Source organism: Taudactylus pleione, unplaced genomic scaffold (assembly GCF_031769625.1).
Source record: "Taudactylus pleione unplaced genomic scaffold, aTauple2 ptg000079l, whole genome shotgun sequence".
Taxonomy (NCBI): domain Eukaryota; kingdom Metazoa; phylum Chordata; class Amphibia; order Anura; family Myobatrachidae; genus Taudactylus; species Taudactylus pleione.
The window spans coordinates 1,152,456-1,178,354 of record NW_028284481.1 but is presented as its reverse complement, the minus strand read 5'-3'; the positions used below and the strand labels follow the sequence as shown (position 1 = coordinate 1,178,354).

Below are 25,899 nucleotides of genomic sequence, written 5' to 3'. Positions count from 1 at the left end.
TTTTCAACCGCAGGGCCCGGAGTGATTTTGGCTCTATCAGAGCCAAAATCACTCCCACTGACATCACTAGTGATGTCAGTGGGCCGGCTTCTGACGGTAGGCGTTCCCTTGGGAAAGCCCCCGTCAGGGAGGCACGCCCACCAAAGGGGGCGTGCTGTCAATCAACATCGACAGCACGCCCCCTTTGATCAGACACAACGAGCGAAGGAAAGTCCTTCGCTCGTCGCGTCTGGCGCATGCGCACGACGGAGCTCCCTCCATCGTGCGCATGCTCAGTGCAGACCATCGACCCACTTGCGAGCGGACAGCCGCTCGCGAGTGGGTCTGAATCAGGCCCTAAGTTTCCTCGGCCGACCACTGCGTTTACGGTCCTCAACGTTGCCCGTTTCTTTGTGCTTCTTCAAAAGCGCTTGAACAGCACATCTTGATACCCCAGTCTGCTTTGAAATCTTTGCTTGGGAGAGACATTGCTGATGCTGTATAACTACCTTGTGTCTGGTTGCTGTGCTCAGTCTTACCATGGTGTATGACCTGTGACCTGAAACTGTCTTCCACAGCCTCACCTTAGTAGCAGAGGTTGGCTGTTCCTCACCCAGTTTTAAGCCTCCTACACAGCTGTTTTAGTTACTGACTGTGTTTCAACCTGCATATGGAAATGATGATCATTATCACCTGTTTGGTACAGTATGATTGGTTAATCATACAGCTGACTATAATCCTACAAAATCCCTGACTTTGTGCAAGTGTACCTAGAAGAATGTATGCTGTTTTGAAGGCAAAGGGTGGTCACACCAAATATTGATTTGATTTGGATTTCTCTTGTGTTCCCTCACTTCGCATTTTGTTAATTGATAAAAATAAACTAACACTTTTATTTTTGAAAGCATTCTTACTTTGCAGCATTTTTTTCCACACCTGCCTCATACTTTTGCATAGTACTGTATATCACATATCTATAGATCTATCTCGTATCTATGTCATATCTGTGAATCGCTCTCATATCTATGGATTTATCTCATATCTGTCTCCTATCTATGGAACTGTTTCATATCTATCTCATATTAATGGATCTATTGTATATCTGTGGATCTACTGGGGAGGGAGGGTTAGGTTTAGGCAATGGGGGGAGGGTAGGTTTAGGCTGCGGGTTAGGAGTAGGGTTCGGGGTCAGGTTAGGCTGACGTACCTGGAGGTGTCGGGATGCCGGCTTCTGGATACTGACTGCTGGATCCCGAGCACCGGCATCCTGTACCACCCCCCCCCCCCCTTACCTATCTAGCTAAATCAGAAAGTGAAAGTTATGGAACATCACTGGAACATCGCAGCTTTGCAATCCGCCCTGTTCTAACACAAAGCTCTAATAACGACAACAACCACAGTGCATTACATATCATTACATCAATAGGTTTCGGCGTTGGTGGTACGGGATAATCATAGTCGCTGTTGATGTATGTCATCAGGTAGGGCTGAGCCTAAAATACAAAAGGAAACGTATATAATAAAGACAAACAGCCCGTGGGGTATGTAACATACAGTTGGGAAAGTTCCTGGCTTCAGTCCTTTTCATTTCACTACTCTCCCAAACATTTCATTCCGCATCCCGCAGCTGCATGTTATAATATAACACAGTTATCAATATACTTACAGGAATCATTGCACTAAAGACTGTATTTACCTGTGTTGGACATTGAAGGGGAACACTGGCTGCAAAATCCATGGTGTCTATTTTGCTACCCAGGGGTTCAAGCTGAAAAACAAATAAGGACGAATGTGCTGTATGAACTTATGTTTTTGGCTGATAACTTCCTTTGCATTACTTATGCTATTCTGCCATCGGTTGATCTAAGTTCACTTCTCACCTAATAGATTCCAGAAACTAATCAGAGTTTAGTTACACTCAGTGAACTCTGATTGGCTCTTGGAGCTTACACTGCAACCAATGAGAGCAGATGTCTTGTGATCGATGCACCCAATCAATGAACTCGTCAAAGGACGTGATCTTTACAAACGGTAATATAAGGGGGTTGTGAGTGTAATGTTAGGCACATACGTTATATCCAGCAAGCCCTTAGAGCGTGGCTGAATGAGCAGAACCAGTAAGCCCTAACAGCCCTGGGTGGCTGAGTGAGCAGAAGCAGCCACCCGGCACCAGAATAAGCCTGCTACATGGTGGACCAGATCGTTTGGTTGTGCATCATATAGAACCAGAATATTGTCAGCTTTCCAAATACTGGAAGTTCAGCCTATGTATTTCTATCCAGAGCTCTAACCATAGAAATAAATTCTAGCTGTCCCTACTTAGTAGAAGAATCTGATACCTTAAAAAGAAAAAGAGCATTATTTTGTACTCACCATAAAGAGTCTATCTGGGGGACACTGTGACATTGGGTTAAAGGGGAGGCTGAGGAGAAGGCAATAAATAGATAAGCTGTAAACTCTCCCTTCCTCTAAGTGCTGCCACCTCCTCCAGCTATTAAGGTTTTGATCTGACAAAGCCGAAGGAGAAACCAATGTACTATAGGTACAACCAAACAACTAACACAACATGCCAGAGGCGTAATATAAATAACGCACAACCGGGGAGGGGAACGCAGTGTCCCAGATGGACTCAGGTTATTTTTGTACTCACCATAAAATAAATTTCTCTCTTTCATCTCATCTGGGGGACACTGCAACACTGGGACTTCCTAAAGCAAGCCTCAAGTGAGGGGGGTCACGCACAAGCTGAGCCGAGCGTAAAACTTTAAGAGCGAGCAAACCTTGTATACTTGGCCACAAACGTGGGAAAACGATAAAATGTAGAAAAAAAGGTTTGCACAGAGGACCTAGCAGCTGCTCTGCACAGCTGCTCAACCGAAGTACCCTGTCGCACCGCCCAAGAAGCACTCATGGCTGAGTAGAATGCCCCAGAATAGGGTCAGATACCCTCTCACCCTAACCAACGTAAGATTGTATGATAGTAGAAGTAAACCAACAAGCCACTTTGCTTGAATGCAGACCAGCCGCCCCGGTTAGCGTTTTAGATTATGAAGAAGCAGTTTAACTTCCGTACTGCAGCAGTCCTGTCATTCTAAATCTACAACGCCCAAATAACATCCAAAGTAATGGAGGGCACTATCAGGATCAGAAGTAAGAAAAACGGTAAAACAATCTTCTGTTTCCGATGGAAGCGAGAAACCACTTTAGATAGAAAGAAAGTTCTGCGTGGTCCTAATGTAAAATCAGGAGAGGGGAACTGGCCAATAATGCTGCCAATTCAGAGACCTGCCGAGCAGAGGCAATTGCCAGAAGAAAGGCTACTCTCCAAGTAAGCCAACGCAAATCCACTGACTCTAGAGCTTGTTACATTGGACCAATGATTAGTTCATGAGTGCCCCTTATGGGAAAACGTTTTCTTTGTTGCTTCAGACTCTAGAGGTTCCAAAGGGGCCTGTTGGAGAGCCGCCAACACCAAATTGAGGTCCAAGGGCAGAACAAGCGGAATATATGGCAGCTGTACATGCAGCACCCTTTGCATAAACATCTGTATGTCTGAAAGAGAGGCCAGGCATCTCTGAAAAAGCATCAAGGCAGAAACCTGACCACGTAACTAGGAGGGGATGAGGCCCTGAGACAACCCGGCCTGTAAAAATGAAAGGAGACGTGGCATGTGCAGCTGGGAGGCCGAGACACCGCTGCACTCATATCACCCAATGTAAGATTTCCACACCTAAGACCGAATTTAATTAGGTGCGAAAAGCGTTTGCCAATGCGAAGTTTTCGCCTCCTTCGCCAGTTTTGGTGCGATCTTTTCGCGCACTTTCTCAATGCGCTCTCCCGATTTTCACCCTATTCAATTGCAAATCACGCGAAAATGCATATGTGTGAAAAGGACAGCATATTTTGGGGAAATCAGTCTGTACCCCATAAAAATCCTCAATGACACTAGAAATCAATATAGAAGTGTATTAATAGCCCTAATAAAAGTATTCTGGGTTCTTAAATTGAGTCAAATGGCTGTTATATGCATATTTGCATAAGTGTTGGAAAATGATATAAAGCAATTTCTTTTGGAAAAGATAATATTTGTAGTTAAATTGGGGGTACATTAAAGTGTGTTAGTTTATTTTTGTGGCTATAAAGTGCAGTTCTAAAAAATTTTAAAAATACACCTGCTGCAGCCACTTACAATCCTAAAAACACCTGTCCCATCCATACAGCACAGAGTCTCATCATCCATGCAGTGATGAGACTCCGTGCACTCAGGCAGTTGCCAAGATCCTGCGCGAGGTCTGGTCAACCACTATTATGCATATGTGGGCGATGGTTCTCGATGTTACCAATGTTTATGTTATCTTGCGTACTCATCAGGCTGTGAGTAGAGGGAGACGGGCAGATTAATATGGGGCTGGGCGTCTGCATCTTGTGCTGCCGTCTCCGTGTATATGCATTGATTAGCATATTCTCACAGCGGCTGGGTGCGTGCGCCTGCTAGCGTGCGTTCCTTGCTGAATCAGGCCCCAAGTCCCTAAATTTTTTGCCAAAAAATAGTGATTTTTTAAATTTTCTCACCTGTCTCTGAGGTGGTTAAAACTTTTCGCCCATTTCTGCCTATGGAGTTTTGGCACGTGCGAAAACTCCGGGATTTGAACAGTGCAATTCGCAGGTATGCGTGAAAAGAACGCATTGGTAAATGCTTTCTACCTCAGGGTCCTTAGGGATCCACAGGGATACCTTGGGGTATAGGTCTTGGCTCCAGCCATGGGCACCACAGAGTTAAAAGATGTCCTCCCAGGATGCACCGGGCCCCATCCTAGCGCACAGGAGGCTCCTCCCCATCACTGCTGTCGGCGCCTTACATTAAGGCTTTGGCGGGCTGAGGCAGTGATCCTCCCCAAGCCCGCCTCCCTTCATCCTCCGGCGGCCATTTTATGTGACAGACGCTGTGGTGACAGGGTGCGGAGCCTGGGGTGCCCCTTACATACCTTTCCTCCAGTAAAGGTCAGCATATGTAGCGCTATCACTGCCAGGCTGTAAGTCTGTGTATGTGATAGTGCAGGGTTTTCTGCATGGTATGTGACTTTACGCTAGCGCTGTGTGCCTGATCTTTCTCCTGTCAGCCATTTTACTATCCCTATCTCTTCCTCCTGACCAGCCCTCTCAGTGCCAGTACTGCCAGGGTAGGAATTTACCTCACAGTTTTAGATATTTCTGTGAGAGGAGTGTCACATACCACTATGTCCAGTGAGAACTCTGTTAGAGGAGCACCTCTCCTATTTTCCTGCTCCTGATGTAAAGCAGGTGTGGGGGAGGGGGCGGTACTCCAGGATGGGTTATGTGCTGCATGTTTGGGCATCCCTGGTACCTCTGCTGTACCCAGCACCTCTCAGGAACCACCTTGGGCTTGTTTTGCACAAGCTCTGACTGTTCTTGTAAATAGGCTTGCAGCCCCTCCTACGTTTTCACAATTGGGGTTTGCACAGCAGGCGGTAGTCCCGCCTCCTGTTCTGGGAGTTCCGGGACCGATAGTAATGCAGTGCCCCCCGCAACAGGTCCTTAATCAGGCTGACCCAGGTTTGTCTGATTCTGGGGTGTGGGGCTCTCAGCAGGATCATATTAGACCTGCTAAAAGACAGTTATTGTCATATCCATCCGCTCAGGATGAGGATGACGGCTCGTCTGATGAGGGCGAAATTGTAGATTTTTCGGACACTGACACTCCTCAAGTAGGGGCAGAGAAGTATTTACATTCCAGGCCTCATACGGGCAGTCCGTGCGGCCATGGTAATTACTGATGACAAATTACCTGCAGCGCCTACTCATGCTTATTTTAAAGAGGTTAAAGGAGCTGCAGCAGTTTTCCCTCTATCTGGTCAGCTAGTTGATCACATGGAGGAGGCCTGGAAATCTCCAGGAAAAAGATTTCAACCTCACAAGCGTCTGGCATGTACTTATCCCTTTGCGGAAGATTACTTCACTAAATGGGAGTCTCCTCCTCAGGTGGATTCTAACGTTACGCGCTTAGTAAAGAGCGCAACTTTGCCTATGCCGTCTATGTCTTCTCTGACGGATACTACAGACCGTAAGGTGGAGGTGTGCCTTAAGTCTATCTATTCCCTTGCTGGAGGAGCATCTAAACCAGCTATGGCTGTCTGCTGGGTGGCCCAGGCTATGGAAAGGTGGGCGGACGCTTTGGAAGCATCATTTGCTTCTGAGGGTACCAGCGAACAGGTTATGTTAGTGGGTAACCTTCGGGATTCCGCTACGTACATTAACGAAGCAGCTTTGGATTTGAGCCTGCTTACTTCTAGGATTTCTGCGGCAGCTGTGGCCGCTCGACGCTCCTTGTGGTTACGTTCGTGGAGGGCGGACGCTGAATCCAAGAAGGGCTTGGAATGCTTACCCTACAATGGACAGGTCCTGTTTGGACCAGCCTTGGACAAAATAGTAGACACGTTGGCGGCTGCCAAATCTGCGTGTCTATCCTCAGCCCCGACCCCGTCTGGGTCTAAAAATCCGTCCTTTCGGCCCTATCGCCCTCCGGGAAAACCTAGGGTTCAGTCCTTTCCGAGACCTTCAGGTCCCCAAAAGACCGCTAAGACCAAGAAGCAAGCTTGGAGTACCAGACGTCCAGCTGCCAAGCCGGACGACAAACCCTCAGCCTGACGGGTTGGGCCTCCCCTTGGGGGATCCCAGGGCGGGAGGCCGACTTCTGCAATACGCCCAGTGTTGGTTCAAAACCACCACAGACACTTGGGTACGGGAGGTGGTATCTCAGGGATCTGCCCTCTCCATCCGCAGAAGGCCTCCTCATCAGTTCTTTGTAACAGCAGGTCCTTCAGATCCAACGAAGACTCTAGCGATCCAAGAGTCGGTGCGTTCTATGCTTCAAATGGGAGTAATAGAACCTGTTCCGTTATCCCTGAGAGGGACCGGATATTACTCCAACCTTTTTCTGGTTCTAAAACCAAATAGATCATACCGACCTATACTCAACCTCAAGTCCCTGAACAAGTTTTTAAGGGTCCCTCGGTTCCGAATGAAGACTCTGCGTTCTATTGTTTTAGCTATGCAGCCTGGGGATTTTATAGTGTCCCTGGATATTCAGGATGCTTACCTGCATATCCCCATTGCCAGGGTTCATCAGCGTTACCTCAGATTTACAGTGTTGGACCTCCATTACCAGTTTCAGGCCCTACCGTTTGGCCTTTCCACGGCTCCTCGGGTGTTCACAAAAGTAATGGCGGTTATGGCGGCACACCTGCGGTTGCAGGGAGTTCGCCTGTTACCTTACTTGGACGACCTTCTGTTGTTGGCAGGGTCGCCACAAGTCCTTTGCAGCCATCTACAACTGACAATATCTGTATTGCAGGCTCACGGCTGGATAGTGAATTGGAAGAAGTCCTCTCTAATTCCTTCTCAGAGAATGGTCCATCTCGGGGCATTGTTGGACTCTCAGCAACAGAGGATCTTCTTGATGGAGGAAAAGATAGTCCTGTTGCAGTCCAAGATACGCAATGTTCTAAGCAGTCGCCGAGTGTCTCTTCTCTCAGCGATGAGATCCTGTCCAGATGGGACAGAAATCCCCGTTGAATAAAGACACAGATGATCAGGCTCACTCCGGAAGTGCGCCTGTCTTTGACGTAGTGGTTACAAAAGTCTCATCTCAGCAGGGGACGTCCGTTTTGGATTTCGGATTGGGTCCTTCTAACAACGGATGCCTGCCTTCGGGGCTGGGGCATTGTGACAGGCCCACACGTCTTCCAGGGACGGTGGACGTCAGAGGAATCGGACCTGCCAATCAATATATTGGAAATTCGAGCAGTGTCCAGGGCGCTGCAGCATGCAAGACCGTTCCTGCTGGGGAAACCTGTGCAGGTTCAGTCAAACAACGCCACCACGGTGGCTTACCTAAATCATCAGGGAGGAACTCGAAGCCAAGCGGCTCTAAGGGAGGTGTCCCGCATTCTGACTTGGGCAGAAGGCAATCTTCCAGCCATTTCGGCCGTCTTCATTCCGGGTGTGCTCAACTGGGAGGCGGTCTTCCTCAGCCGCCAAGATGTACACCCGGGGGATGGTCTCTTCATCAGAAGGTGTTCCAACTCCTGGTGGACAAGTGGGGTCTTCCCGAAATAGACCTCATGGCCTCCAGACACAACCGCAAGCTGTGGGCGTATGGATCCCGAACAAGAGACGCAGGAGCTCTCCTGGTGGACGCTCTGTCGGCACGATGGAACTTCCAATTCGCGTACCTGTTTCCTCCATTCTCCCTGCTGCCTCGAGTAATTCGAAAGTTCAGGCAGGAAGGAGGCAAGATCCTGCTGGTGGCCCCTGCGTGGCCCAGAAGGAGTTGGTACTCGGATCTCCAGTGTCTGTCCATCGACATTCCTTGGCTGTTACCTCTGAGGCCGGAACTATTGTCTCAGGGTCCTTGTCTCTACCCGGACCTGAGTCGGCTATCTTTGACAGCGTGGCTCTTGAGGCTTCCCTCTTGAGGTCCAAGGGTTTCTCTAGAGCGGTGGTCAATACCATGTTACATGCTTGTATGCCGGCTTCAGCTAGAATTTACCACAGGGTGTGGCATACCTATTTTGAGTGGTGTCGCCCGTGTTGGCTTTCCTTCATGCAGGCTTGGATTTAGGTCTACGCCTTGCTTCACTGAAGGTGCATGTTTCTGCCCTGTCGGTTTTGTTTCAACTAAGGATTGCTACGCGGCCTGATATCCGTACCTTTATGCAGGGTGTCCTTCGCATCCAGCCTCCCTATGTCCATCCGGTAGCTCCATGGGATCTGGCTGTGGTCCTGAAGGCGCTACAGGATCCTCCATTTGAACCTCTGGGTTCTGTGGATCTGAAATGGCTTACGGCAAAAACAGTGTTCCTTTTGGCTATTGCTTCAGCCAGAAGGGTGTCGGATTTGGGGGCTCTTTCGTGTCACCCCCCTTTTCTAATTTTTCATTCGGATAGGGCGGTACTTCGTACCCGTCCCGAATTCCTTCCTAAAGTGGTGTCTAGTTTCCACATTAACGAGGAAATTGTGTTCCCAGCTTTTAATTCATCTGATCTCTCAGCTGGTTAGGCTTCTTTGGATGTGGTACGGGCTCTGTGGATTTACGTGGACCGTACCAGTTCTTTGAGAAAATTGGACTCTTTGTTTGTCCTATATGGATTTCATAAGAGGGGTTGGCCTGCCAATAAACAGACTTTGGCACACTGGATCTGCATGGCAATCTCTGAAGCATACACTCATGAAGGACTTCCAGTGCCACCCTCTGTGAAAGCTCATTCTACAAGAACTGTGGGACCTTCGTGGGCAGCTCGACGTGGCGCCTCAGCTCTTCAGCTTTGTAAGGCGGCCACGTGGTCCTCTGTCCATACTTTCGTCAAGCATTACGCCTTTGACACATTTGCTTCTCAGGATGCTTCCTTCGGGCGGCGGATTCTCCTCTCGGCACAGGAGGGTCCCCTCCCTTGAAGGCTACTGCTTTGGGACATCCCCAAGGTATCCCTGTGGATCCCTAAGGACCCTGAGGTAGAAAACAGGAGATATGGTAAGAACTTACCTTTGTTATCTCCGTTTCTACGAAGTCCTTAGGGTCCACAGGGCGCCCGCCCTGACGCCCTGTGCTTCCGTAGGGTGTTGTTCTGGTCACCAGTTTCTGTCTCCCTTTTCTATGAGAATGTGAATCTTGTGTGTTCCAGACTTTCTTCTTCCTTTTTCCTCTCTCCCGGCCTATGGCTTGATACTAAAACTGAGGTGCCTGGGGGCGGGGTATAGGAGGGGGCCCGATGCATCCTGGGAGGACATCTTTTAACTCTGTGGTGCCCATGGCTGGAGCCAAGACCTATACCCCAAGGTATCCCTGTGGACCCTAAAGACTTCGTAGAAACGGAGATAACAAAGGTAAGTTCTTACCATATCTCCTGTTTTTGTCAAATGCGACTTTTCGCACCTAGTTGAAATCGGTCCCTAGTGGTAAATGGCTGCAATGGATGGTTTACAAGCCTGAAGCACAGTGCTGGGGAGGAAGGTGAGCTTTTAGACCAGGACTGTGGTGACCATTGTAGTTGGGAAGACAGCTCCCTTGACAGCCTAGGTGAATCAGATTGATTCAGGCCATCTGCTAGACCTTAAAGATCGCGGAGGATGAGCCTCAGTGGTTCTGGACCTGAAGCAGAATGTGGACACCTTGTTGTTCCGTCGTTAAGCCACCTCCCAATAATCGACACAACCCTGAAGGTACTTTGCGGAGATCGCTGTAATAAATCATTCTCTCCTAGAAAGTATATGTACTAAGGACATTTTCATCACCAGGAAGTTCTTCATCCACCCCTGAGGGTTTATATATGCCACCACCATGGTGTTGTCCGACTGGACATACACTGTTCTGCCTTGTTCTGTCAGAGTGTGTAGAATCACCCTGAGCTCCAGTACATCAAAGGGATACAGTGTTCAGGCTCTGGACCAAATGTCCTGTAAGCATAGATGAAGGGTCAGTGCCCTCCATCCCGTGAGACTTGCATCCTGTATTATCACAATCCAACTGAGTATGTAAAATAGGCAACCTTTGCATAAATTGTCCTTTTTCGGCCACCATCTGAGAGACAGACATATACCTGGCTATATGGTGTCAATTTTGATAAGTTGAGCAGCTAATTAATAGTAATCGAGATTGTTGCATTCAAATTTCTGAAAGAGTAATGGTGGGTACATACTTACACAATATAGGCCGGATTTGCAGTATTGGAATGACAAATCGGGCATATCATGCAGCGAGTATGCCCGATGGCACACTCCGATTTAGGTCCAATATCATTTTTAATGAAGACCCACAAATTAAGTGAATAAAAATGGTATAGGAGGTTTATTAATGTTCAAATCCCTTGCTTGGAGTGTTCTGAAAGTATGTGCAAGTGTACACATCTCTCTCTCTTTCGATGATGGAGAAATGTAGTCACTTTAATCAATATTAGACACAATGTATAAACCATAATTATAGACTTCGAAAATGTTTTTTATTTTATTCGACATATTACTGCCCCTTATTTGATGCCTGAGCTAGTTGCTTACATTTTCCTCCTGATAGACACACCTAGGTTAGTAAGCTGTATTGTATACTATGCTGAGAGCCATATAGTATGCTTAGCATGGGACATTACCACTGTACTGTATATACTGGGAATGAGGATGGATGAATAAATTTTGTTTTTTACACTGGTATCTTCAACACCACAATCTCTCCACAGTAGTTTCACAATGTCTTACCACTAGATGCTCCTACTGGCCTGTGGTTTGGCCCCTGCCCATATAGCGTCACCCTTACATGGGACATGCAGGATTTGGCTGTCAATGTGTTGTCTCCCGTTTGCCAGAGTGAACACAATGGGTGCTCTGACCCTTTCCATGCTCACTCAAAAAGTAAGACAGCGCATCTGTCACTCCCACCCGGGGGCCCCAACAACCTCGGTCAACCTAGATCCCCCCGGGCCCCGTAGAAATGGAGCTGAATACATGATAGAGCGCCTGGTGTAAAGCTTGCAGCTATATCATTACCATGTTGTTCCAGAGCATCCTGGCCAGCTGGGAATGAGCCTTCTGGCTGAGGTGGAAACAGTCTGGAGCAAGGTAGGAGGCATCAGGGGTCCCATCCTGAAAAACAAGCAGATCGTCAGCGGTGCTGCCACATAAAGTGATCATAATATAAACAGGGATCCAAGATTACTTTATAATTTGAAATGAGACCTATTTTATTGCAAATACAAACATAATTGCGAAGAGTAAACAAGGTGTAATATCTGTTATCAATTATCGGCAATGTGTGGTCCTCCTGTGCAGCAACCCACATCACCGATAATTATGGTACAGCAACATCGTAGATTTACCTGTGGACTTCTATGGGTGCACAGACAAAAAAATCTGCAATGCCGGTGGTCGCAATGTGCCGGGGAAATAATGCCGCAACCTTGCAGGAATTGCCGCTAATTAAATTCCCCCCTCCCCCCCCCCCGATGTTTTACAAAAGGACTCTATTACTTCTTCAAAATTGTGCAGCAGTCAGCTTATTGGTTCCTGTACACAGTGCGCCATGATTCAGAGATGGACACAATGGCGTTTACGTACGCAAATCGAGCGTCTGTTTGCCATTTGCATGCGTATAAGCCGCACTGCCCTGCGCTGTGATCGCATATCAAATACGGACGCACAGAGGAATCCATCGCAAAGTGAGTGACAGGTAGTCAGTGTTGGGGGGTGGTGACAGGGGGGGGTCATCACATGGGCATGCGTAAATTAGCCACTGTGATCCCCTACGCAGCATGAGCGCCCTCTGCGTTTCAGGAGAGCTTCCCAGTCTGCGGCTGGTTAGACCTGCCGCAAGGGCAAGATGGTCACGCGATGTGCGTCGAAGTTACCGATATTTACGCAGGTAGGCGACGACATACTCACGTGAGAAGGCAGCGATGGGCGTCCTTACGCTAAGCTTTGTAACTATTAGCATATTTTCGCAGTTGCGTTGCGCACGAAATCACAGCTGCGATCGCATTAGCGTCCATCACTGAATGAGGCCCAGTGTCTTGGGACTCTCAAGATTTGGTTAGGAAGTTACGTTATGTAAAATTAAATGGCAGCAGGTGTCATTTCTTCAGTCAGCCAAACCAGAAACACACTTTACATTATCTGTGAATAAAGATGCGTATCTGTAAACACACATATAGGGCCTGATTCAGAGCCGCTCACTATCTGCGTACGCTTGCTGGATGCGTATACAAATTTGTCAAAGAGACGCCACAGGAAGCGAACGCTCGCCAAGGCATAAGCCAGCGGCCACTTTGTGTATGCGTACACCCAATCGCACAGGCAGAGCCGCCCACCAGCAACACGTCATCTCCAGGAAGTGTATTAAAACATTGGTACATCGAGCACCATTGGATGCGAACGCAGTGCTTGAGGTAGCTTTACCCTACCGCAAGCATTGCGAGGAAATCAGTGCAAAAAAAAGGCAAGTGACATGTAGTATGACGCTGCCTGTTAATTATGCACGCCTCTAACATTGCGTTGAAACACTCAGGCACGCCTGCGTTCGCATCTCCAACCCCCCGTTATTAGTGTCCTGCCCCTGTTACCACCCACAAACGGTCTCTCCTGTCACTCATTACCCTGGGCTGCCTTTGCTGGGCGAGCGAGAGGGATGCGATCGCAGTGTGTAGTTCACGCACGCGCAAAACGAAGCATGCGTGTACGGAGAATACGGGCCACTTGCGTACACACAGCGCGAGCGAGCGGCTCTGAATCAGGCCCATACTGTATAAGACGCAGGATAGGATTACCTCAAGATATGGGATCATGGTGTGGTGGAGAAATGGCTGCAGGACCACAGTGAAGTCCTCTTTGTCGTATTTCCCAGAATTAACCAAATGCTGGAGACTGAGCTGTAATTTTAGGAGAAAATAATGTGACTGGTTATTCACAGGTTTAGAAACTTCCATTTTTATATCAAGATGGGTCATCCTTTGCCGCTGTCTAAGGCAGAGGTTCCCAAACTCCGGCATTACAGTCTAGGTTGTAAGGAGGCTGCAGCGCTGTACAAAGAACATAACTAGTAACAGTGCAAACACAACAAGATAAAAGGCTCACAGTACAAGGCATTACAGAACACGAATACAAGCTATATAACCGCTGCCATAATACCCACACAATCAGCGCCGGGCCCGGCTGTACCCAAAGGTTTGATGCTGCTGTTGGCAGTGGGGAGGAGATGATGGTATAAGTGAGGGAAGGAAAAGTATGTGAGGGAGGAGGGCCCTGCTCATTAGAACTTATCTGCCAAATGATCTAATGTATTTATAGTCACACTTATAGATTCATACCTAGTGATATGTACTGTGCATCATACGTGCCTACTCTCTCGGGTGGCGCTCTCGGCCGTCCCGGAAGAGTGGGCAAGCATCCCGGAGCCGGTCGCCAGCCAGAAAGTCACCAAGCAATGAAGGCTATTTACTAAGCCTTGCAGAAAGATAAAGCGTAGAGTGATAAAAGTACCAACCAATCAGCTCCTAACTGTCATTTTTCAAACACAGCCTGTAAACGGAGAGCTAGGAGCTGATTAGTTGGTACTTTATCTGTCTCCACTTTATCTCTCTCCAAAGCTCAGTGAATAGACCCCAATGATCTCTAATGTGCTGCATCATATACTCATGTACTGAGCTGTCTAGTGTGAGCCCCTTTATTTAATAGCTCTTCTGTAGAGTACTCTTTAAACTTAAGGACCAACAATAATGGTCTTTTCTACTTCAGGGTCCATAGGGTATCCACAGGATACCTTGGGGTATAGGTGATGATGTCAGGCACGGACACCACAGAGTTAAATTTTCAGCCTCCCAGGATGCACCAGGGTCCCTCTTCTATACCCCGCCCCCGAGCCTAGGCAACTCAGTTTCGTGGGTGTCCGGCTAGGAGTCGGATCACATTCACAGAGTGGGGCTGTGATGGCCCCTGAAGTTTTCTTCAAGAGCAGTTGTAACTGCACAAGATGAGCTGTACAGCATGGACAGTCAGTACTGACGTCCATGCTGTCGCTCCTACACCCCGCCAGTACCAGAACGCCGGTACCGATCCGGGGATGCTGGTAGGTAGCTGGGGTCACAGCTAGCGGTGACCCCGGCTACCTGGACTATGGCCGGATTTACGGGGGACAAGGTAAGCGGCGGGGTCCCGCAGTGGTCTCATCACGTGCAGGGGTTCCCTGGGCAGTTGATGGTACCCCAGTGTATCCTGTTTTTTGCCCCCCAGATCTCGCAGGAGCCTGTGTGGGTGAATTTATTGTCGAAATGGTACAGCACCTGGAGGACGTTTTACAGGGGGAGTCACCATTGCGGCCTTCTAAAAGGCCTTTCGGGTCTCAGACGGCTCAGGATAATGAGGACATGACGTCTGATGACTGTGACATTATTGGCTTTTTCAGACACAAGCCCCATCGTGCAAAGAAGGCGGAGTCTGCGTCTAGAGTCTATATACCTGGCCTTATACGGGCAGTCCGAGCGGCTTTGGTTATTACATATCCCCCGTGGCCAAATCCAAATATGCCTTCCTTAAGGATAAGGGTGTTGCCACTGTAATTCCTCTATCTGGTCAGGTGGATCATTTAGAGAAGGCGTGAAAAACCGGGTAAGCATACCCCTTTGTGGATAATTACTATTACGAATGGGAGATACCTCTAGGGGTAGATTCTCATGTTACACGCCTAGTGAGGAGTGCTACATTGCCCATGCCCTCCAGGTCCTCCTTGAAGGATGTTACAGATTGCAAGGTGCAAATATACCTAAAATCCAATTATTCCCTTGCTGGAGGGGCTTCCAGGCTGGCTATGGCCGTGTGCTGGGGGTGCCAGAGCCATGGAGCGCTGGGTAGGTAAATGGATCTCTGCACACTGACACGCCAGCAGAGCAGGTGAATAGTGGCTAATCTCAGAGACTCAGCCACGTTCATAATGAGACAGTCTTACATATAGCCTACTCCTTTCCAGAATCTCCTCGGCAGCAGTAGCGGCTCGCCACTCCCTGTGGTTGCGCTCTTGGAATTGCGGACGCAGATTCCATTTGGAATGCTTTGCCTTTTAAGGGACAAGTCCTGTTTGGCCCTCATCTGGACACAATTGTGGCCCCGCAGGCAGCAGCTACGTCTGCCTGTCTGCCATCGGCTACAGTCCCATCAGGGTCTGGGGCTTCGTTTTTTCGGCCCTGTTGGGACCAGGGTAAGTCTAAAATACAGCTTTCCAAGACAAGACAAGGCCCTGAAATTCTTGCGGGTGTTACACTCTATTCTCCAGACAGGAGTTATTGGGCCTGATTCAGACCCACTCGCGAGCGGCTGTCCGCTCGCAAGTGGGTCGATGTTCTGGACTGAGCATGCGCACGACGGAGGGAGCTCCGTCGTGCGCATGCGCCAGACGCGACGAGCGAAGGAAAGTCCTTCGCTCGTTGTGTCCGATCAAAGGGGGCGTGCTGTCAATGTTGATTGACAGCACGCCCCCTTTGGTAAGCGTGCCGGGGGCGTGCCTCCCTGACGGGGGCGTTCCCACGGGAACGCCTCCCGTCAAAAGCCGGCCCACTGACATCACTAGTGATGTCAGTGGGAGTGATTTTGGCTCTGATAGAGCCAAAATCACTCCGGAGCTTGCGGTTGAAAACCTCAACCGCAGGCTCCGGCTCGCAATTTCGATGGTCGCGATGGTCTCGACCATCGCGGCCATCAAAATGCACGCTCGTATAGCCTGTGGGTGGTGACCCACAGCTATACGAGCGTCCAGAAGGACGCTCCATTTTCATGGAGGCCGGCCCTCATTCAGAGCGTGCGCTCTGCTCAGAGCGTACGGCTCTGAATGAGGGCCATAGTGCCTATTCCGTTGCCCCAAAGGGGAACGGGGTATTACTCCATCCTGGTACAGAAACCCAGTGGGTCTTACCGGCCCATCCTCAACCTCAAATCCTTCAACAAATTCTTGAGGGTTCCTCGGTTCAGGAGGGGGACCCTGCGTTCCATCATTCAATGGAGCCTGGGGATTTTGTGGTGTCGTTGGATATATTCAGGGTGACTACCTGCATATCCCTATTTTCTTAGCACACCAGTGTGTTCCTCAGGTTTGCAGTGGTCGATCAACATTTCTAGTTTCAGGCATTGCCCCTTAGTCTGACCTCCGCGCCTCAGGGTTTACCAGGGTCTTGACAGTTATGGCAGCCCACCTGCGGATGCAAGGGGTCCGCTTGTTACCCTATCCGGACGACCACCTGTTGTTACCAGGGTCTCCAGAGATACTTCAGTGCCATCTGCAACTGACAATATCTGTGTTGCTAAGTTACGGCTGGCTGATAATCTGGAAAGAGTCCTCTCTGCTTCCTCACAAAGGATGCTCCATATCACAACATCAGAGGATCTTTGTGATTGAGGAAAAGATCTCTGCATTACAGGCAAAGGTACGCAGTTGCCTGCAGAGTCGCCGAGTGTCTATTCACTCGGCAAGGTGGTTACTGGGTTCCAGGGTGTCAATGTTCAACATGGTGGAGAGTACCCAGTTTCACTCTAAACCTCTGGAAAAAATTGATCCTCTCCGTATGGGATGGGTTGCCCCATAGGATAAAGTCAATAGTGCTTTCCCCAGAGGTACGGTATGTCTCTCTCTGGCCTGGTGGCTGCGGACAGCTCACCTAAACAAGGGGCACCCTCTTTGGGATTGCAGACAGCGTCCTTCTGATGACAGACGCCAGTACCCGAGGCTGGGAAGCAGTGACGGGTCCACACTTGTTTCAGGGCAGGTGGACACAAGCAGAATCTGCACTTCCCATAAACATCTGAGAACTTTGAGCAGTATTCAAGGTTCTCCAGCAGGCAGGACAGGTCCTCCACGGAAATCCCGTGCAGGTACAGTCTGACAACGCCACCACGATGGCTTACGTAAACCACCTAGGAGGATCCCGAAGTCAGGCGACACTGACAGTGGTGTCCCGAATTCTGGCTTGGGCTGAAGGCTATATCCCTGCCATCATTGGCAGTGTTCATTTTAGGAATCCTCAGCTGGAAAGCAGAATTTCTCAGCCGTGAAGGCGTGCATTCAGGGAAATGTCCTCTTCACCAGGAGGTGTTCAATCTACTGGTGAACAAGTGGAGCCTTTCAGAGATGAGACTCTTCTGGTAGACGTATGTCTGTCCGGTGGACCTTCCAGTTTGTGTACCTCTTCCCTCCGTTCTCCCTTCTTCCTCCAGTAATAGCAAGAAGGAGGCACGCTCCTGCTGATAGCTCCAGCGTGGGCCAGACGGCACTATTTCTCAGATCTTCGGAAGCCTCTCAGTTGACGCTCCGAAGCTGTTGCCTCTACGCCCAGACCTGGTGTCTCAGGGTCCTGGCCAATACCCAGACCTGGGTTGTCTGTCTTTGACGGCGTGGTGGTTGAGACTGCCCTCTTAAGGTCTAGGGATTTTTCCAGCTCTATAGTTAACGGGGGCTCTGTTCATGCTAAGAGCTCAGAAGCCTTTATCTGTAGGAATTTACCTTCAGGTATGGCATACTTTCTTTCAGTGGTGTCGTCCTAGAGGCTATGCTCCTCGGGTATTCCGGATATCCAGAGTGTTGGCTTTCCTAGCTTCCCTGAAGGTGCAGGTTTTTTCCCTGTCAGTATGGTTTCATTGTAGGATTGCTACTCTTCCTGATGTCCGCACCTTTGTGCAGGGTGTACTTTATATTCAGCATGGATTTGGATTTGGCTGTGGACCTTAGGGCTCCCGCCATTTGATCCACTGGGCTCAGTGGATTTGAAATGGCTTACGGCTAGGACTGTATTCCTTCTGGCCATTGATTTGGCCAGAAGGGTCTCAGAATGGGGGGGCTCTGTCATGTAGACCTCCCTTTTCTCATCTTTCCTAGGGACAGGGCAGTCCTTTGCACTTGCCCTGGTTTTTTTTTTTACCTACGGTGGTATCTAGTTTCCACATCAATGAGGAAATTCTAGTACCGACCTTTACTTCCCCAGACCTGTCTTCTGGTGAGGCCTCCTTGGATGTGGTACGGGCTCTAAGATAAGAATTTAGGTTGACCGTACCAGTCCATTTAGGAAATCGGACTCTCGGTTTTGTCCTTTATGGTTTCCATAAAAAGGGTTGGCCTCCCACTATGCTAACTTTTGCAGGATGGATTCGCATGGCGTTTTCTGAGACTTACCCTCCTGAGGGCCTTCTTGTTCCATGCTCTATTAACGCTCTTCCACTAGGTCTGTGGGTCCTTCGTGGGCAGCTCGACGTGGGCGCCTCAGCAGTTCAGCTGTGAATGGAAGCCGCGTGGTCATCTGTCCATATTTTTGTAAGGTATTATGCTTTTGATACCTTCGCCTCTCAGGATGCTTCGTTCTGGCGGCGGATTCTCCTTACAGCACAGGAGCGTCCCCACCCTTAAAGGATACTGCTTTGGGACATCCCCAAGGTATCCTGTGGATACCCTATGGACCCTGAAGTAGAAAATAAGAGATATGGTAAGAACTTACTCTTATCTCTATTTCTATGAAGTCCATAGGGTTCCACAGACCTCCCGCCCTGTCGCACCTGTACTGCAGATGGGCTTTGATCTGGTCACCGGTTTTTCCGTCTCCTTCTGGTGAGAATGAGATTCTTGTGTGTTACAGACTTTCTTCTCTCTTTGTTCTCCTCCTCCGGCCTATGACTTGTTACGAAACTGAGTTGCCTAGGCTCGGGGGCGGGGTATAGGAGAGGGACCCTGGTGCATCCTGGGAGGCTGAAAATTTAACTCTGTGGTGTCCGTGCCTGACGTCATCACCTATACCCCAAGGTATCCTGTGCAAACCCTATGGACTTCGTAGAAATAGAGATAACAAGGGTAACTTCTTACCATATCTCTTATTTTTCGTACTTACAACTTATTAAATCTTTTTCTCCAATTCCATGGGGGGGATACTGGGCAGTGGCAAACACAGGATTTCTAGATGGGGGTTTCCAAATGCTTGATTTTAGAGCGAGTGTGGCCATTTCATGCAGAGGGCAGAATTAGTACTTGACCAGCTTTAAAATGCATCATACAAAGTGTATTGTGTGTAATAATCCCAGCATATACAGGACCAGGGATCGCAGAAGACCATCCTGCCTGAACTGAATGTTTTTATTTTTTTTATGTGGGCACCATTCCAGACTATTGGAGCAAGTTCGGGAGTCTAAAAGAGCAGCAGAATAACCTAGCACTGCCCTGAACATACTGTATATGTACAAATTGGGCTCTATAGCAGTGCATCCCTAACTGCATGATTTCCATATCTCCTAGTTGGTGCACAGGTTATTTGTTACTGGCTGATACATGTTAAAAGATCCACAGGTGGTGCTAATGATTTTATTTGTGAAGCTGAGAAAAACATGCAGCGCTAGTAAAATTCTATTATATTACTATTTCTACTGTGGTCATGGTGTGTGCTGGGGAGGGGGGTTTCCAGGCAGCCAGAAACCCCCCCTGTGTTTGGCTATGCTGGGGTGTAATAAGCAGCGTAAGCCACCCAAGCACATTATACTATATAGCACTGTCACACATCATATTAGTATTCGGGTACACTATATGGCACTGTCACACATCATATTAGTATCGGGGTACACTATATAGCACTGTCACACCTCATATTAGTTTCGGGGTACACTATATAGCACTGTTTCACATCATATTAGTATCGAGGTACACTATATAACACTGTCACACATATTAGTATCGGGGTACGCTATATAGCACTGTCACAAATCATATTAGTATCAGGGTACACTATATAGCACTGTCACACATCATATTAGTATCAGGTACACTATATAGCACTGTCACACATCATATTAGTATTGGGGTACACTATATAGCACTGTCTCACATCATATTAGTATTGGGGTACACTATATAGCACTGTCTCACATCATATTAGTATCGGGGTACACTATATAACACTGTCACACATATTAGTATCGGGGTACGCTATATAGCACTGTCACAAATCATATTAGTATCGGGGTACACTATATAGCACTGTCACACATCATATTAGTATCAGGTACACTATATAGCACTGTCACACATCATATTAGTATTGGGGTACACTATATAGCACTGTCTCACATCATATTAGTATTGGGGTACACTATATAGCACTGTCTCACATCATATTAGTATCGGGGTGCACTATATAACACTGTTACACATATTAGTATCGGGGTACGCTATATAGCACTGTCACAAATCATATTAGTATCGGGGCACACTATATAGCACTGTCACACATCATATTAGTATCAGGGTACACTATATAGCACTGTCTCACATCATATTAGTATGGGGGTACACTATATAGCAGTGTTGAACACCATATTAGTATCGGGGTACACTATATAGCACTGTCACACATCATATTAGTATCAGGGTACACTATATAGCACTGTCACACATCATATTAGTATCGGGGTACACTATATAGCACTGTCACACATAATATTAGTATCAGGGTACACTATATAGCACTGTCACACATCATATTAGTATCAGGGTACACTATATAGCACTGTCACACATCATATTAGTATCAGGGTACACTATATAGCACTATCACACATCATATTAGTATCGGGGTACACTATATAGCACTGTCACACATCATATTAGTATCGGGGTACACTATATAGCACTGTCACACATAGTATTAGTATCGGGGTACACTATATAGCACTGTCACACATCATATTAGTATCGGGGTACACTATATAGCACTGACACATCATATTAGTATCGGGGTACACTATATAACACTGACACACATCATTTCTACTTCAGGGTCCGTAGGGGTCCACAGGGTTGACCTTGGGGTATAGGTTGGGGAACCAAATCTGGGCACCACGCAGTTAAAGCTTTCAGCTCCCAGGATGCACTGGGTCCACTCTCCCTATAACCCCAACCCCCAGCCAGAGGCACCTCAGTTTAAGTTGGTGCCCGGCCGGAGTCGGGTCACCGTTTACTGCAGTGGGGGCTGATTAGCAGCCCCATAGCTTTATTTTTTTATAAGAACAAAGTTTTTATTTCTACTTTGGACTTTTAGAGCGGCAGCGTCGGACTGTCCATAGGACGTCTAAGCTGCCGCTCCGTCACCCCGCCGGCGCTGAGACGCCAGTACAGATCTGGGGATCTCAGCGGGACCCCAGAGTCTGTACTAGCCGGCCTCTGCGGGCGCCCAGGACTGCTGCCGGATCCACGGGGAGCAGGTAAGGTCGCGGATCGCCGCTTGCTGTGATCCGCGCATTTAATATGCAGTCCTGTGTCTCCGGTCTCTGGGGACAGACCGGAGGCGCCGGCAGTGGCGGCAGGCCCCCCCATACCCCGTGTGTCCACTAGACCACCAGGGACTTAGCGATCGGCGCTGGGAGCCGGCGTCCCGGGGGTTAATAGCCGGCCAGGGGAGGAAGCCTTCCCTGTTGTAGCGGCTCCTCCCCTCAGCTCAGCGCGCCTTTCAGTAACCATAGTCTGGCGTCGCTGAGCTGCTTCCTGCGCGGGCCACACTTCCTCTGAGGTCTCCAGCGGCCATTTTATCTCTGTGGTGCAGCAGAGCTCCGGAGATGGCAGTTGGTCCAGTCCCCCTGCTTACCTCACCATTAGGTCAGTGTACACAGCGCTGTAGCCTTCCCAGACACTGAATCTGGGCAGTTGAATGCAGTGACATAGTGCAGTATATTATATGACATGTTTATGTATGTATATATATTTCTGCATGGTATGTGACTTATGCTAGTGCTGACTGTCTGTTCTTTATTCTCACCTGTCAGTGTATATCTATCCCTTTTCTTTACAATCTGCCCTAATACAGCTGTACTCAGGTTGATTCTGAGACCTCACATATATATACTTGTTAATATTTGTGAGGTTTGTCACATACTGTTGCGTGCTGCATGTTGCCATATTTTAGGTGGAACTGTGTGTTGCATACGCAGAAAATGGGTCCCTGCAGCTAATTTTAGCATCAGTCAGGACCAGTATAGCGCTGCTTGATATTTCCGCCAAGATGTTTAGTCAGATAGGTCTGACAAGGAGATAGAGCGTTATACTGCACCCATTTTTACTATCCTGCAAGTCATGTGCTGCAGGTGTTAGTGCGGAGGATTTGACTCATAAAGGGTTCTGTTTGTGGTGTCATCTGGTGCCGGCCTCTTTCACGACCCCCTTGGCCGGTTTGTTTCTTGGGATCCTCTCAATTGCGGATCGCCGGGCGGGCCCCATTGTTGTAACTCACTTGGGGTTACTTCACCATACTGCCCTTTTCATCTCAGGGTATCTCGCAGTTTCTTGCACTCTATCCCTGTGACACAGACTATCGCTCCTTACAGGTTTTCACAGTACATGAATTCCCCCTGGTGCCACAATAGTCTGTCATTCCCGTTGCAGGGATTACCACAACAGCCACCCTGGGTGGATGTCGTTTTTCTACGAAACGCAAAATGGCGTGGTATACGCCCTGTGGTTACTTCTCAGTTGGCTCTGCCGTGAACTGGATGCTGTTTTGGGTTCTTTCCCTCTTACACGGGGGGAAGCCTATTTCAGGTATTATTATCCATGCTTTGGGTTCCCTGTTTCTGACTAGCGGGTGGATCGCATGGCGGGACTCTGGCTGTCGCTAGATACGAAGTATCACAACAGCGATTTGGCCTCCGGGCCCAAATTCCCTGAGGGTCATCACGAGCCCCTCCTGGGGGGGATCGGCATGTAACTCGTCTGATTACAGACGTTACTACTCCTTATATTCCTGCGTGGTCGGATTCTACGGATCCGTAGGTGGTAACTACCTGAAATCAGTATACTCGCTTTCAGGGGCTGTTACCCGTCCTACCATGGCTATAGCATGGTTGGTTGCTACTATTGCATACTGGGCTGATGCATTTGTGACATTTTTTCCCCTCCATCACGTCTGGGGTTCAAATGTCTATGGTCGCTCACATAATGTATGCAGTTGTCGAATGTGGTTGGATACCAGTCTCCTAACTTTCAGAGTTCCGGCTGCGACTGTATCCACTGTACTACCCTATGGCTGACACGTTTACCGCCTTCAGCTACTCACACTACAGGGTCTCAGACTAAATCTGTTACGTCTTTCGGTACTCAGAGTCAGCCTAAAGGCCTGTTTCTCCTTAGGCTGTCGGCCTCTACAAGGGCCGCCATATCCAGTACCGAGCAGACCTTGACTTCCAGCCGACCCTGCTTCTGAACCTCAGGATAATTCTTCAGCCTGACGGGACAAGTCTACAACTGGGGGATTCCAGAGTGAGCTACTGACTTTCTCAGTGCGCCCACTGTTGTTGTCAAGTCGCCACAGCTGCATAGGTAGGAGTGGTACTCTCTCACGGGTACGCCCTCTCATTGCTCAGGCGGCCTCTTTACAGTTGGTGGTGCGTGGGCCCTTCTTCAGACCTGAACAGGGCCTTACATATCCAGAAAGCTATACAGTTTTTGCGGTAAGCAGAGCTAGTTAGGCCATCCCCACTATCTCAACGAGGGACTGGTTGTTCTGCGTTCTTTCTGGTGCAGTGGCTGAATGGTCCTCTTTGGCCTATTCTCTGTTTCAATTCCCTGAACCAGTTTCTAAAGGTACCTGGGCTCAGGAGGAAACTCCTATGCTCCATCATCCGATGTTTGGATCCTGGGGACTTCATGGTATCCCTGGATAGGCGGGACACGTGCCTACGGGTACATATAGAGACCTCTCATCAGCATGGGCTCAGGTTTGCTGTGCCACAGCAACACTTGCAATTTTTCAGGCTCTGTCTTTTGGGACTGTCCTCAGCCCCACAGGGGTTTACCAGCTTTATGGATTTTCTGACAGTTCACCGGTTCAGTTTATCCGACTGCTCCAGTATCTGGACGGCCTCATGCTCTTAGTAGGATGACCGAGGTACTGTACAGCCAGGTCAGAATAACCGTGGCTTCTTCACGGCGCAGATGTTCATCAACGGGGGAAAAAGTCCTACTTGCATCCCTCTCAGGGTATTCTTCATCTGGGAACCCTGCTGGATTCTCAGAAATCTGAGAATTCTTCTGGCATAAGATGGGATCTCCACTCCTTGACTAGGAGTATGCGGATATCTATGTAGTCGACATAAGTCAGTACACTCTGGGATGCGTGGTCAAATATCCAGTGTGTCTGCCTTTGAATGGGTGGAATGGACTTAGTTCTATTCCAGGTCTTTCCATAATTGGCTCCTCTCCAGGTGGAACGAGTTTTTTCCGTCGGATCACTGTTCATATGACGATGCTCTCTCCGGAGGAGAGTTGGTCTCTGTCCGGGTGGCTATGGCCATCTCGTCCAGGGTATTCTTTTGCTACGAACAGTGTCTGGTTCGCATGTGTTTCAGTGCAGTTGGACGTCTGTCGATTCCGCCCTACCAATTAACTTGTTGGGCCTTCCCTGGCATTACACGTATTTCAGGGTAAATCTCAATAGGGTCAGTCTGACAGTGTTATGACAGTGGCTTCCATCTTGGCAACACTGTTCGTTGGGTGGCAATGACAGAATTGTCTCACATTCTGACATAGGCCGAGGGTTTCCTCCAGGCCATCTCTGCAGCATTCATTCTAGGAGCTCTCCATTGGGAAGCGGGCTTCCTCAGCCGTCACGAGGTGCATCCCGGGGACTAGTCTCTTCTCCAAGAGAGGTTTCGTCTCCTGGTGAGCAGAGGGGGCCTCCCTGAGGTGATCCTCATGGCCTTCTGACTTTATCACACTCTACCGGTGTTACGGTCCAGCACTAGGGGTTTTGAAGCTACCTTCAGTGAGTTTGTCGGTGAAGTGGTCCTTCCACTGTGTACCTGGGTCCTCTGGTCTCCTTTTTTCCTCGAGGTCTTCGGAAGCTTCATTTGAGACGGAGATGCTTTCCTGCTGGTGGCTCCTGATTGCCCCAGATGTCAGGGGTACTTGGATTTTTGGAATTTCCCCTCCGATACTCCATTCCTGATGCTTCACTATCCGGACCTGTTGTCTCGGGGTCCTTGTGTTGCCCTGGACCTAGATCGTTTGTCTTTGACTACATTCCTACGGGGGTCCTACAGCTTCCCTGGCTTTGTCATCAGAGCACATAGATCAGCTTTTGCTTGGACCTTCCACAGACTGTGGCAGGCTTAATTCTTATGGTATCGTACCTGTCGCTACGATCGTCCGGCGTTCAGGATTTCCAGATATTCTGGCATTCCTTCCAGCTGGCTTGGGTCTCACCCTCCGCCTAGCCTTCCTGACAGTGCGGATCTCTACACTGTCAGTATGGTTAAGGTGTGGAATTGCTCCACTCTGGTATCCAGTTCATCCTTCAGAGTGTTTTCTGGATTATGCCGCCATTTGTCCCCCGTAGGGGCTCCTTGGGAGTTAGTAGTGGT

General features: G+C 48.8%; 1 protein-coding gene across 1 annotated transcript in view; it reads right to left on the bottom strand.

Annotated features, from left to right (window-relative positions):
* Positions 1–25,899, bottom strand: part of LOC148532313 (phospholipase B1, membrane-associated-like) — a 239,858-nt gene that overhangs the window by 72,346 nt on the left and 141,613 nt on the right. Inside the window, exons 41-44 of the mRNA XM_088467993.1 lie at positions 13,305–13,406; positions 11,533–11,628; positions 1,676–1,747; positions 1,398–1,472 (exon numbers count right to left, since the gene is read on the bottom strand). Coding sequence (XP_088324119.1) covers positions 1,398–1,472; positions 1,676–1,747; positions 11,533–11,628; positions 13,305–13,406 — 345 coding nt within the window. The remainder of the gene's footprint in view (positions 1–1,397; positions 1,473–1,675; positions 1,748–11,532; positions 11,629–13,304; positions 13,407–25,899) is intronic.